The sequence below is a fragment of the Oenanthe melanoleuca genome, chromosome 21 (assembly GCF_029582105.1).
Source record: "Oenanthe melanoleuca isolate GR-GAL-2019-014 chromosome 21, OMel1.0, whole genome shotgun sequence".
Classification (NCBI taxonomy): Eukaryota; Metazoa; Chordata; class Aves; order Passeriformes; family Muscicapidae; genus Oenanthe; species Oenanthe melanoleuca.
In genome coordinates, this window is record NC_079354.1 from 5863 (window position 1) to 20380 (window position 14518).

General features: G+C 48.5%; 2 protein-coding genes across 2 annotated transcripts; both read right to left on the reverse strand.

The window, feature by feature from the left end:
- Positions 1-332: 332 nt before the first annotated feature.
- On the reverse strand, positions 333-5558 carry LOC130261767 (guanylin-like). Its single transcript, XM_056508307.1, has 3 exons — positions 5352-5558; positions 2075-2264; positions 333-1229 (listed from the first exon to the last, which is right to left on the reverse strand). The coding sequence occupies exons 1-3, from the start codon at positions 5424-5426 to the stop codon at positions 1165-1167; spliced, it is 330 nt and encodes a 109-aa protein (XP_056364282.1). The 5' UTR covers positions 5427-5558; the 3' UTR covers positions 333-1164.
- Positions 5559-8165: 2607 nt separating this feature from the next.
- On the reverse strand, positions 8166-12999 carry LOC130261567 (coiled-coil domain-containing protein 81-like). Its single transcript, XM_056507913.1, has 11 exons — positions 12758-12999; positions 12521-12582; positions 11914-12070; positions 11282-11538; positions 10844-10929; positions 10206-10309; positions 9861-9978; positions 9513-9621; positions 9012-9184; positions 8618-8736; positions 8166-8291 (listed from the first exon to the last, which is right to left on the reverse strand). The coding sequence occupies exons 1-11, from the start codon at positions 12867-12869 to the stop codon at positions 8197-8199; spliced, it is 1392 nt and encodes a 463-aa protein (XP_056363888.1). The 5' UTR covers positions 12870-12999; the 3' UTR covers positions 8166-8196.
- Between the last annotated feature and the right edge of the window lie 1519 nt (positions 13000-14518).

The window sequence follows — 14518 nt, forward strand, 5'->3', positions numbered from 1 at the left end:
AGGGCAGTGGTGGAGTCCCCATTCCTGGAGGCGTCCAAGGAAGGACTGGGCATGACCCAGCTCTGGGCTGAGTGACAAGATGGGGATCAGGCACAGGTTGGACTCAATGATCCTGGAGGGCTTTTCCAAACCAAATAGTTCTGCGATTCTGTGACTACAAGTTGATTTATGTTCAGGACACTGTTAAAATATATCATTTATTTAGGGAAGCTGCAGATATGAAATGCCTTATACGGGGAAAAAGCAAGGAGGCAAGAAGAGTATCCTCAAAAAAATCCACCCCAAACCCCAGCAATAACAAACAAACAAATGAACAAACAAAGCAAAAAAAATCCAAATTATTATTAGTTTTTATTGCTTGTATAGAATATAAACATGGGCAGATAATTTCTTTACAATCTTACCACCAATAAATAAAACAACAGGCAATGCTTTCATTTTGATGTGATTCTAGCACTGCACTTTGGAATTCCTTTCTCCCAAAGAGATATCCAGGGAAGAAGTGTTCCTGTGCTACTCTACACCCATTCCCTAAATCAACAACAATCAGTAAAGAAACAGTCTGATTTCTGGCTGTCAGAGTGTTCCCAAACACCAGGAATTCAGCTAGAGTTACTTGTTGCAGTTCTGCTACAAACTCAAAGGTGTCACCTGCAGACAGGTGGAAGGGAAAGGGATCCAACACACTAGGAAGGAGGGACTGGGAAAGGGAATAACCCAGTGGTGTTTTGTGTGGGGGAGGCCAAATCACAGACAGATATTAATGATTAGATACTACTTATTGGACATTAAATATTAGATATTAAAATATAGATATTAAAAAGGCTACAAGGGGGGCTGAGTTTCAGCCAGCTTGTTAAAATTCAGGCAAAATAGTGGGAAATGAAACACACAGGGCATTTCCATTCCAGTATCACACAACTTCTGTAGTATCTGCACCTCTCAGAGGAGTAATAGATTCTTTGCTGGCAGAACTGCACTGATAGTGGCCCCTGATCCAGGTGCTGCAAGACTGCAGGGATGTCCCCCACGAGCTACCAGCTAAAGTTTGGCTGGAGTGGGAGATGAAGTCCAGGAGTATTGATTGGTGAAAGTACATGATCTTGCCACAGGAATGCACTAACTTCCCAGCTGGACATGTCTTGTGTTAGTTTTTCCACCTTCTCAGAAGCAGCCGGCGCAGGCAGCATTGGCACAGATCTCACACAGGTCGTCCTCAGCAGCCAGGCCTGTCCGGAAGAAAGAAATCATTCAGCCAGATGCCAGGAGGGCACAGCCACCTGTCAAAGCATTTGGAGACTCCTCTGCATTCCTATTTTATCATTTGGAAGATCTTTGTAGGTAATACTGCTCTAAGATTTTTATCTGGCTGAAGGAATGAAATCAAACCTGAATTCCTTGGGAAGCAATGAGAACATGTGGAAGCAAAAGGACAAGAGGACATTTTGTCCTGAAGTGTCCCTTGTACTGGACAGTAGATAAATGCAATATAAAAACCTTAAAAAGCAAACACTTTTGCAGCAGCAGCTCGTGGCAGAGGGACTTTGGACAAGGAGGAATGGCTTAAGCTAGAGAAGGGTAGATTTAGATGAGATATTGGGAGGAAATTCTTCTCTGTGAAGGGGGTGAGGCCATGGCACAGGTTGCCCAAAGCAGCTGTGGCTGCCCCTGGATCCCTGGAAGTGTCCAAGGCCAGGTTGGATGGGACTTGGAGCAATCTGGGATAGTGGAAGGTGTCCCTGCCCATGGCACGGGTCGGAATGGGATGAGCTTTAAGCTTCCCCCAGCCAACCAGTTCAGTGATTCCATTATTGTACTTGGATGAACTTTTCCATGGTCACAGCAGTGGAATGTGCCCAGTGAACAGCTCAGCTCAGCACTGCAGGAGTTTTCCTTAGGGGGTTTGTGGAGCCCAACCTTTGCAGGAGAAAGGGCAGCACAAGGGCAGCTCAAACCCTGCCAGCTACCCTAGAAGTGATACAGAAGTAATTCCGTGGCTTTGCCTCCTGCTATTGGAATGTGTAAGGTTGAAAATTATGGTAAAAATGAAAACTACGAAATATGAACGACGTACTCAGCCTCCTAAAAATCATTGGTGCATCTTCCCTCTTGCACACAAGCCGGAATTCCTCAGGGAGGTGTTTTTCTTGGCATGGGGAATAGCTGGCCATGGAAACCATCATGCGAGGATTGATGTGTCTGTTCCCATCCATGAGCTCTTTCAGCTTCTTCACGGATTCCAGGGGGAATTTCATGTCTCCATCCTGTGCAGAACCAGAAAAAAGAGGTGTCAGGAAGTCAGGCCTTTGGCAAATCCATTCCAGCTCAACTAAGAGCTCTCCCAAAAATATAACAGAGGGAAAAGATGGTGTTGAAAGAAAGCCCAGACAAAACCTGTGCTGAGTGAAGGCAGTGGAAGAGGGAGAATTCGGGCCTGGCTCATCCCCATGAGACAGACTCATAAAATCTGGGATGGGAAGATCGAGGCTGGGAATCTTCAGCCTAGAAAAGAGATGACTGGGCAATATCACAGAATCCTGGAATGGGTTAAAGCTCTTCGCATTCCACCCCCTGCCACAGTCAGGAAGGGACACTTTCCACTAGACCAGGTTGCTCCAAGCTCCTTCCAGCACTTCCAGGGATATGTGGTAGAGATCTACAAAATCATTACTTGAATGAGGATAAATGGGAATTTATTTGGTTCACCTTTTCTCCTAACACAGCAGTGGAAGTGTCAAGTGTTGGCTATGACCTGGCAGGGTGTGACCAGCTATTCTTTCACACCATACCACACATTGTTCAGGGTTTAAACCTTTCACCTCAAGACATTGTGGAAAGTTTCCATTAATTTAGAATCACAGAATCTCTTGAATTGGAAGGGACCCACAGGGATCATTGACTCCAGCTCCTGGTCCTGCACAGATGACCAACAATGCCACCCTGTGCCAATTTAAAAATTGCCCACACAATTTGTGAAAAACAAGTTTTTGGAAGCCTAAGTATAGCAATTCTGACTCAAGAAACTTAAGGAAGCTGGGACAGGACTCTGAGAAATATTACTCTATGTTTTAGTTGCTTCTCCCTGTGTGTCTGTTAAGGGTCATTCCCTCAAGAGACTTCCCCCTTTTGAGGTAATAAATTTAAGTTGCGGGTGTTGCAGCTGTTTAACCAGGTGCACAAAGTCTGTACCCATCTGCAGATAATCAGAGTTTGGCCTAAAAGACAAATAAGCATTTTCAAACTGATTTTTATCTGCTGTTTTAACATAGTTTCATGGCCAACATATAGTCAGTAAGGTGATGTGGGAGGTTCCAACCTAATGGAAGGGTTTGGAACAAGATGAACTTTAATGTCCCTTCCAATTCAAACCATCTTGAGAGTCTGGGATCAAGCAACAGCTCCTCATCCAAAGAAAGAAAATTCAGTGACTCTGATACAGCACATGACCAAATATTAGCATTTCTTTCACATCCCCATGAGTCCAATGGGGAATGGTGTAATGTAAGTGGGGCGGGGATTTGATTCTGACTGGGGTTTTGGAGGGTTTTTTACAGAATCACATTATTTTGGTGTTAAAGGTTTTATAATCCTGATCAGATAGATTTTGGATATGCATTTATTAAGTCAAATTCTTTTCTCTTGCAATCAGTTTATGATCTTACTCAGGTTGATTTATCAGTTGAACTCAATGATCTTACAGATCTTTTCTGACCTTAATGATCTATAAAGGTTAATCAGGCATTGGCAACAGCTGCCTATGGGAGCGGTGGAGTCATTATTCCAGGAAGTGTTCCAAAAACATGTGGATGAGGCACCTGGGGACATGGTGGATCTCTGTGGTGGAGGAACAGTTGGATTTAATGATCTTAAAGGGTTTTCCAACCTAAACAACTTTCTTATTCTGTAATCAGCCTAGCTGCCTGTGAAACATTTTCCTATAAAGGCAGCTCTAGATTCAGCTGTTGGTCACACAACTAAGAAGCAAAACCCATAGAACTAAAAAAAGAGTGGATTTCCACAGACACAATTTCAGAGAAACCAGAAAGTGGGAACAAACCGTGAGATCTGCAGGTCCTGGGGACAAAAAAGAACAAAGGAACAGCAAAACAGAGAAAAAACCCTGCCACCTCAAATAAGAAAGATGTATTAGAGAGCTAAATATGACATAATGTGGGACAAAGAAGGGAAGTCTTGGGAACGATTTCAGGGAAGAAGAGTGGAAGCCAACTTTGTGGAGTGAGGAATCAAAGAATCAGACCTCAAAGACCTCAGATGAGAGGAGTGCAACGCACTCAGAGTTCACTGCAAGTACAGTGGGGAAAACACAGATTTAATGATTAATGAGAGGAGAATTCCAGCTTAAACTCCAGACGTGCACTTCCTACTCTTTTACACAACCTAGAAGCAGCCATTCTCACTTATTGATTTATTTTATGGCTACAAGTAGAAAACTGAGATGTTTTTCACTGGGTAGAAAGCTGTCCACTCCTCTGGAGACTGTAAATGTTGAAGAATGGCTTGAGAGAAAGGAATAGCTTTAACCTGCTACCTCAGGATATCTCTGTCATCCAAAGGACAAAAAAGAGGATAGTCCAGGACACAAAGATACCTTATTCCTGGAAACTGCTGCACACACATAGAGAGTATCAATAATTGTTTAACAAGTATTAGTTTTCCTGGCCACCAGAGGAAGTTGTTTACATTGCAATCAGATTGAAATATTGTCTCTCAGGATGAGTGCAGAGAGATCCAAAGCTTTCCCAATGACAGACCAGGGCCCTGAAGTACCTTCTTATACCCCTTCCATGTTGCACAGAATATCAGCCATAGGTGCTGTGTACTTGGAAAATTTCACAGACGCTGCTCTAATCACTTCTCTACCTATTAATATTTAATTGGATCCAGCTAAACTCATCTTTGTCCTTTCTTGACAGGCTCCATCCCATAAGCACACAGATAATTTCCACAAAGAACTTCCTGCCTAGAACCAGGTAACACAAGACAATTTCTCCTTTGTTTGCATCACTCTCTAAAATCAGCACTTCCACTGCACGTGGCTTTAGGTCTAGTAGAAAACTCTAGACATGAAACACCTCAGTCCCTAAGGGATTTCAGGGCAGAGATATGGCTGGAGAAGGTAAATAAACAGCAGCAGCATTTAGTGATACCTGAAGTGTTTTACAGAAGAAAGACCCAGAGCACAGAGACATGCAGGTGGAAGTCAAGGCAGAGCAAAGCAAAAATTCAGGTTTATTAATTTAGTTCAAGATTCCTGTTGCAGCTAGAAGTTTAGAAAATATCAGCACTTTGTTGAATTTGTAATAACAACAAATAAAAGAAAAAAAGCTCACCTGAACATAGACTGCCTGGGAGATGTGCACCAGGACAAGGACTGCCAGGACTGTCCAGGAAAGAAAGCTTTTCATAGTGCCAGCAAAGCCAAGCCTTTCCTGACCTGGACAGATTTTATTTCCTCTGCCTTTGGCCTTTCTCTGCCTTTTTTGTGTCTCTCAGACTGCACCTCTTCCCCTAAGCTCTCAGACTGCCCAGCAGTCAGAGCTTTATAAAGACTTCACACAGCATTATGTTGGTAATCCATTAATCCAAACTTTTTATTGACATATCATAAACCCTGAGGGGACTCTCAGTTATCTGCTCAGTACCACAACTGGCCAGTCACACCCAAGCAGATCCAGGGTTTTATGAGTGTCCTGGTTTAGGGCAAACTTGGGAGGAAATATCTGAATGGGATCCCTCCCCCAGCTGGTTTGGGAAAAAATATTTTCTCAGTGAGAAGTGGAAAAAACCAGATTATTTAACAGACAAAGCACTCCCCAGGATAAAAACAAACAATACTGAACAGCAAAACCTCTCTCAGCCCTGAAGAGACGTCAAATTCAGAAGAGCCCTCTCTATGGGTCACAGCCCAGCTCTGTCAGGCTGTTCTCTGTCCCTCTGTGGGTCACAGCTCACTCAGGCTGTTCTCAGTCCCTCTGTGGGTCACAGCCCAGCTCTGTCAGGCTGTTCTCTGTCCCTCTGTGGGTCACAGCTCACTCAGGCTGTTCTCAGTCCCTCTGTGGGTCACAGCTCACTCAGGCTGTTCTCAGTCCCTCTGTGGGTCACAGCCCAGCTCTGTCAGGCTTTTCTCTGTCCCTCTGTGGGTCACAGCTCACTCAGGCTGTTCTCAGTCCCTCCCGCACTGGGAAATGCCATGGCCCAGGCCAGGCCTGGTGGCCCACAAGTGTGAGCTCCCAGTGCTCTTCTGGGTTTTCAGTCCAGAGGACGTTCAAACCATTCCAAGAAAAAGGGAAAAAACCAGTCCAGGGGACTCCTTTGCCTCAGCTAGCCAGAAAAACTAATAAAAAAGCAAGAGAGACCTCTCTCTTCTCTACAGACAGCACGGTCTCTGTGAAGAATGTGGGGGAACAGGTGCCATCTCTTATAACAAACTCTCCATTTCTTCTCTTCCCCTTCACTCTTGGAACCAGTCTTAAAGCTGCAGAACTCAATATTCAACACCAACAGAGCAGAACAGACAATTTGGGGATACAAGCTTCACAAAATCACCCCAAGACAATGAGTTGCTCCACTTTGAGACACTGTGTGTGACATGGGTGGGCAAAACATTCCAAACTGCAATAAATAAATGGTGGACATTGAGCTCAGGCAGCACGTGAAAGTCCCCATAATTCTGGCCGCTTTCTGCAGAGCTGGGAGTAAAAAATAAAGTTTGGTAGAAGATAGAAAACAATGATCCAGTCAATTGCCTGTTCTGGGAGTTACAGGATCGAACTCCCTCACGGAATCACGGAATTGTTAAAGTTGGAGAAGCTGTCTAAGTTGACTGAGTCCAACCATCAACCCAGGATCTAGTGGTAGGTTTAACTTTGTCTTCAGATGTCACATCCACACTTTTTTTGATCATTTCCAGGGATGGTGACTCCACCACTGGCCTGGGAGGCCAGTGACTTTCCCATCATCCAGCCTAAAGCTCCGCTGGCACAATTTTTCCAGGTCCTGTCCCTTGAAACCCCACTCCTGTCAGGACTTTGGAGAGACTAAGGAGAGCTAAGGACCAAGGCAGAGAACCCCAGGCTGTACCTGCACATGCCCAGCTATAAGTTCTTTGCAGCCCCTACTTAAAATGCATATGTTAAAGGGTGTGGGGGGTGTAATTAAGGGCAAAGGTTGCCAGGAATCAAATCCATTTCTCCATGACTTCCATGCTTATACGGAAACATGGGAAAGTCACACGGATGGAGAAGGACCAACGTGCCTCAAGTCAGTTCTGACAATGAGCTCAGGACCTCAAATCTGTAAATGATTTCTGGAATTTTGTGGGTTTGGGTTAACAGACACAAGGAGAACAATGTTCCTTATTCCAGCAGAACAGGAGAGGGCAACAGTCACCCACTGAGCACCTTCCTCAAATCTCAGCAGTGTTTCATGCCCGAAAGTCTCCCGTTGTCACTAAAAGCCAAATTATTGTTCAAGTTACAGTGAAAATCATCTTTCTGCTTGGAGTAAATTTCCAGAATCCAATGCAGCCAAGTCCCCAGTCAAGGGGCTTTGAGGGATGGAATGGGACTTTTCTGATTCAGCATAATCCAAAAATTACTGTAGAGTTGAAGCTGAGCTGACAATGCACAGTGCGAGCTGGCAGACTTGGCTGCTCTCCCCTCCACCAGCCTCATCCACATAATTTGAACCCCTGGAAGGATCTTTATTCCAACAAAACAAGCCTGCTTCCTCTCCTGTAATGATTTCTCTGCTTTCTGCTTCCCTGGCCAGCAGCCAACAGCATCTGCAACCCCACAGCAGCTCAGGCCTCTGTCCTTAAGTACTTTAATGTGGGTCAAGGGTGGAACAGCAAAGGCAGAGCAGTGGAGTGATCGAGCCGGGAACAGGTGGTCTGGAGAGGCGGTGGAGTTTCCCTCACCGGGGATATTTTTGACCCATCCAAATACAATCCTGTGCTCTGGGATGGCCCTGCTAGAGCAGGAAGGTAGGACCAGGTGAGCCACTGAGGTCCCTTCCAACCTCACCCATCCTGGGATTCTGTGACTGGAGTTGTCCATGTCCACCAGTCCCATCTGGATTACCAAACACTGTTGCCCCAACCAAAGGCTCAATCCCTGGTATGGAGCAACAATTCACACACCAAGGTGATGGATTTCTAGGTCTTTATTCCTTTTCTCATGGTGCCATGTCGCTGTTCTCATGTTCCAGTTCTGCTGTTGTCTCTTCATGGATCTGCAGTGCCTTCACCAAGCTCAAGGTAGATCCAGGAGCTGTTCAGGATTCAGGAGGTACAGGGAGGAGGGCAGAGAATTTCTGCTCACCAAGTCTGCTCCTGGAGGCTCTATAGTCTCCCAGTCACCCCAGCCCTGCAGACCCAGCCCTGCCAGCCCAAGACCTGGGGGAGGCCAGGCCAGACAGCAGAGGAACTCACCTGCCTGGTCCCGGCTGAGGACCTGTCACCTGCGGCTGGAAGGCATGCCTGCTTCAGGGACCACACCCACTCAGCAGCGCACACAGTGCTTCCCAGGGGCTGCTGCCAGGCAGGGGAGGGATGTGCTGCCACAGGCAAATGCATCCAGTGCTTGGAAATACTTACTGAGGGAATTGTCGTCGGACCATTTCCGCAACCTATTCATCTGCAAGGCCTTCATGCACTGCTCCCGGGCAACTTTGTATGGCTGCAGATTTAGCAGGACCTGTTTTGCTCGTGGGGTCCTGCGAGGCAGGGACAGATTCTCCTCTTACTCCCTGGCTGGAATCCTGCCTGACCCAGCTCCTGCTGCTCGTCTCCATGTTCTCTTTGGCCCCACCACCAAAAGGGGCACATGGGACATCATAATCAGGGGCTACCCCAAGGCATGCCCACGTAGGAGATGTCCATGGGACCATATCCAGCCCCACAGCTCAGGGCTCCACTTCCTTAATCACAAAGGGGTCTCTCCCATCTGCTCAACCTCCCCTAGACCTGACAGGTGCTACCACACTCTTACCTTGGCTGTGGTCTTCCTCCAAAATGGGACAGTGTCTTTTCCTTTCTCTCTGGGGACAAAGCAGCAGCCACTCCTGCCACAGCAGCCACTCTCTCCTTCCTTAGCTTTTCAAATCCTCCAGGACAGAAGGCAGCAGCCTTCCCCAGACTCCTCTGCCCTTCCAGGGGTGGAAGCTGTTAAATGAAGCAAAGGGAAGGCAGCTCAGACATTTAGGCAACAAGGGTCCCACCCTGCAGCCCATGACTCAAGGGACAGTTTGGATCCATCCTCTCTCCCCGAGAGATCTTGGCAGTGACCCTCTGCTTCATGAGGAAGTCTAGACACCATAGAGGTTTAGTCCAGAGAAAGATTCCTAGCAACACAGCACACAAAATGATGAAGTCATTCCCAGGACTGAATGGAGGACCCACAAGACATCCCAGAACAGACACATCCAAAGGTACACTTTCAACAGCCTCCCTGCAACGAGGCAGGACATGATCCTACATCCATGTCACATACCTGGACATGTTTTCCCTGCCTGGTGGGAGCTGCCAGCCCAGCCTGGGGTGCTTCCATGCCCTTGGTGGCTGTGCCCTTCTTCACAGAGTTCTCAATTGGAGGCAGCAAACTGCAAAGACACCACACAAGCATTTTGTCTAAGAACAGTGAGAGCGTGTTCTCCAGTGTGTTTTCCAGGTGTCTCCAAAACACTGCTGCCCACTTCCCATGCTGTGGGTAGGACCAAGACCTTGGCCATATGCCCGTATCTGCTCTCCATAAGTACAGGCAGCATGGCCAAAGGTGACAGCTCCTCACACCTGTCCAGGAGCATGGAATTTCCTAAAGGCAGCTCTCCCAGACTCTCACCTCCCTCTCTGCACTCCACCATCAGCCTTTTTCTTTTCTCTTCCCATCACTTTCACATCACATATCCGACTTGGAGAAAGACGCGGACGAAGAAGGATGTGTTGGCTGGGAGTGTTCTCTGAAGAAGAAAAAGAGGAGGCTCCTCTCAACTGCATCTCCAGAACACTTTGGGCATGAGGGATCTCCCAGCCTTCCTTTTCCTGAGGGCTGTGCCGCTCCATGGTCCTGCCCCACTGCTTCCTTGGGTCCCCATTCAGAAAAAGAGGGAGCTGCTGGGACACTTTTTGGGCAGGAAACAGAATTCCCTTTGGCATGGAGGACGTCAGTTCCTAGGAGGGACCTTACCCGGAGATTTTTGGCACTTGGTGTTGGTCTTGCTTCTGGTTCCACTGCCTTGTAGGAAAGCACTTATAGGATGTGGCTGGGACTTCCCATCTGCTTTCACAAAGCTGCAAAGGAGGTGGTGACATCAGTTTGAGTAAGGGCAGAGTCTATGGCAGCCTCTGGGAAGAAGCTGTTCCCAGGCATCCAGTTTTCCAAAGGCAACATAACACTGGAGCATGGGCAGTAGAGTCTCCCTCCATAGGGCTTCTCTCAGCCAAGTCTGAGATCCCTCTTGTCAGAGATGCTTTCCAGGGAAAATAAACCCGCAGTGACTGAGAACATCCCATGCTCTGGGGCCTGTTGGTTCTCAGTCTTTCTCAAATGAAAAGGAAGGAGCTGGTGAAGCTGTCTGCTCCATGGCCCCCAATTGTGCCTCTGGGGTCATTCCCACAGAGATGGGAAGGTAAAGCAGGCCCTCTTCCCAGGGAATCCACCTGAAGACACTCCCCAAAGAAACCAGAATGGCCATGAACCTTGCACAATTTCAATTCCACCTCCAAAATTAAATACATCCAAGGATTCCTCCCACACGGAAGAAGCCAGGACCAAAAGCTCTTGCTGGTTATCACCCCACCATGTACAGAAACAATTGCACTCACTGTGGCAGCACTAAGACACCTCCAGGTGGTATCTGGGAAATGTCCTTTTCCGTGTAGGCTATGAATAATGGCTTCAAATCTGGTGACTGCAACAGGGACAGAGACATGGCAGGATCCACAGGGAATCTGCCTGCTGCTCACAAGGCACAAAACCCCTCTTCCACTCCCAGCCCCAGCTGCCTCTCCTCAACCCCAAGCCCCAACTCTCTCTCCATCACCCTGTGCCCCTACATTGTCCCAAAACCACGAGCATCTCCACGACCTTGGCATTTTGGGACAAGGCCATGCCCGCAGCCTGGACACACAAGAGCTGAAGCCCAGGACTAATTCCCTGGGAGCAGGAGGGCAAGCTCAGCTACCAGGACTATGGAAAGCTGCCCAAGGCCACGGCTGTGTCCCCAGGAGTTTGAGGGCACGTAAAATACATGCCAGACTCACCTGGAGCAAACCCTCTGCCAGGTACTGTGACTGAGCCACCCTTCGGACCAAGTCTTCAAAGAACCTCATGACCACGTGGTTTCCTCGGCAGACCAGGATGCCAATGTCCTTGAACACAAAGTCGAAGTTCTGGCCACTGGACAAGGCCCACTCACAGATCTTCAGTGTGGCCTTGATGCACATCACGATGGTGGCCTTGGGCTTGTGCAGGCGCAAGGCCACCTCAGCACAGACCAACTCGTCTGCTTTGGATAGCCCTGTAGAGAAAGCACCCAACACAAAGTCACTCACTCAGTGCTTCTGTGGCCTCTTGAGAGCCCACCAACCTCCTCCTACCGCAGTGACTCTTCACCCAGCAGCAAATGCCCTGTTTTTGTGCCATGAGCACTGTCAGCTCAACAGCTCCACAGAACCACCAAGGGGGATGCAGGAGCCAGCAGGAATGCTGGTTCCTGCCTTCCCAAGGTGGTGGGGATCGTCAGCCTCTTCAGCACCAGGAGATTCTCACAAACACCTCCAGAAGCTCTACAGCAGCAGCCAGCATATTGTGGGCACCCAGGGAGCCCTGGAGGGACTGCTGGAGGGACTCATCCCTGTCTGGCAGGAGCACAGGGCTGAAGGGCTCATCTTACCAGGCACGGGGCTTTTCCCAGGGACACGCTTCTTTTGCACCATAGATGGCTTGTTCAGATCAAACTCCAGACTGTCTGCCATGAAACCTTCCCCTTCTCCATGCCAGATGGGTCTTTTCATAATGTGGATGGTACCCAGGCCCATCAGCCCGACTCTCTGGAAGCAAATGCAGGCAATCAGAGGGCAAACAGGAGGGAAGGCTAAGGGTCATCTGTGGCATTTCCACCCCTGCAGCTCCAAGGTCTGACATGGAGCCCCCAGGAAAACTTTGGAGAAGAGCCTTTCACTCCAGATAGTTTCTGACTCCCTCCTTTCCAGGATCTGCAGGGTGCAAGACATGTGGGAGAAACTCCTGGAGCCTGGGAAAGCCCAGGGAATGCAGGAGCACTGCCTGGGTGTCCCTCCTTTCCAGCCATCCTGCAGAAGACTCCAAAGAGGAAATCCAACTTTCTTCCACTCAAGTGCCACTTGACTTCTTGCCTGCACTCACAGTGGGTCTCTGGGATACCTCTTCTGCCCTCTAAGCTGGGTGAGAGCCAGGCAGGATGGGGAAGGATCAGGAAACCCCCATGGTCTGAGGGAGGACCATGAGGAAACCAGCCCCACCTTCTTCAGCAGCAGGTCTTGGTGACAGCACTCAGACACACAGTCCCAAACTTTAGTGATTTCTGTCAGAAGAAGAGGAAGGGCCGTGCTGAAGTTATAAAGTTCATCATCCCCCCTTCACCTTCCTAAAGTCAGATCCCCTTCTCCAAAGGGACCCTCTCCCTGAGCAAAGCCATGAACACATTCCCATCCCCAGAGGCAGAGGATGCCAGGACCTCCAGGGATCTCAAACTTTACCATCCTTGTGGAAGTACACAAGATCTGGAGACAGCGCAAGGAGGAAGCCAGGGAAAAGCTCTGTCATGGCTGCAGCTCCTTCTGCCAGACTATCTCCTTTCCTCCTGTCCATCCCACCATGGCCTTAGGATGGCAGGCCTGGTGGGACAATGGGGCACCACAGCTGGGGTGGTCTCTGGCTCTCAGGGAAGTGGGTGTTACGGTTCCATGGAGGCAGAACGTCTCGTTGTGACCTCACATGTGTCACCAAGGGGCTGCAGAGCCCCACACAGACACAGCCCTGCCCCCAGGCTTCACCCTACAGGGGATGTAGGCTGCACTCATCATTTCGAGGGGCTGCTCCCACCGAGCCACTGCCCTTTCCAATGAGTCTCCCACAGCCACTGCTGAAGCACACAGGAAAATAGAATGGAAATCGATTTAGAATGATTTACATGGATACTGGGAACTGCTGTGTTATGAGTTAGAAATCTGGCAGAAAACAAACCAAGCTGGTCCTGAGGGATCAGGGCTGAATTCTTGATAGGAGCCAGTTCCACCTGGCAGGTCTGGTCACATCCAGTGGAAACTTTCACAGACACTAATTCACCAACAGTGCAGTTTACTGGAGCAGCAGGTTACAAACTCTTGTTAGACTGAGAGTGATAAATGCACTGGACCGGCAAAAGCTGCACAAGACTAATGTTCTCAGGAATTCTCTGAATGCATCTGGAGGCACAAATCTTTGCTAAGGGGTGTCCATGCTTTGGGGAGGAGGGAGGAGCATGCAATTTACCTGGAAATGAGGAATATCAAAAGTCCTGATGAGAGAGATTACAAAGGCTCTGGGTCTTGGCAAGGGCAGAACAGAATGTGACACCTGAGCAGCACTCCCTTTTCCACTCGGCAGGTTCCAAGGATAGGGATTATCCAGCCCATCACCTCCTGAGCAGGTGATCACACCCAGGTGCTCCCATCACCAGATATCCCAGGGAAATCCCTTATCTCAGATTGTGAGCCTCATTCCTACACAGGCACAGAGCTGCAGCACAGGAGACCTCCAAGGCACTGGTGTTTGCAAGGTCAGGAGATGACTGGCTTGAGTCATCAGCAAATTTCCATTGTGGCCAGAATCCAAGTTATCCAAAACATTTGGAAATTGTTTTCAAAACCCCAGCAACAATGGTGCCGTTCCACTCAGGCTCATACTCAGGCAGAGACTGTTCCAAGGCTGTCAGGGAATGAATCCTTTGTTTCTCACCTTGGACAGGCAGCTGCTGTTCCTGTTATACTCGGGAGTTCCCAGTACTGTCAGAAGACACTTCACTTTATCAGGTGCTTATCAGGAGCTCTCATAGAGCAGGGGGAGGAGGATGCACCACAATAGGGTATTGCAAAAACAGCCATAGGGCTGATACTGGATGCATGAATAGTCCACGAAGTGTAGTTCTGCTCACCCAGAGCAGGGTCCACTGAGTGTGACATACAGGGTAACTGATCCCAGTTAACTGGATCCACGATTACCAATTACAGGGATCCCAGTTACCTCCACCAGATCCATGCCTATGCTGGCCATAAGGAAAACAAATCTGTAGTTTAGTCTCAGAGAGCTCCAACAATTACAATCACAGGTTCATTTCAAAACACTTGACATGGCTTTACCCGGGGATTTACCCTGGGGCATCCCTTCTGGGCAGGATGAAGGGGACAACACCACCAATCTGCCCCTCCAAATTCCAGGTTGAGCTCTCATCCTCCAAGTAGATATAAAATTGGGGTACA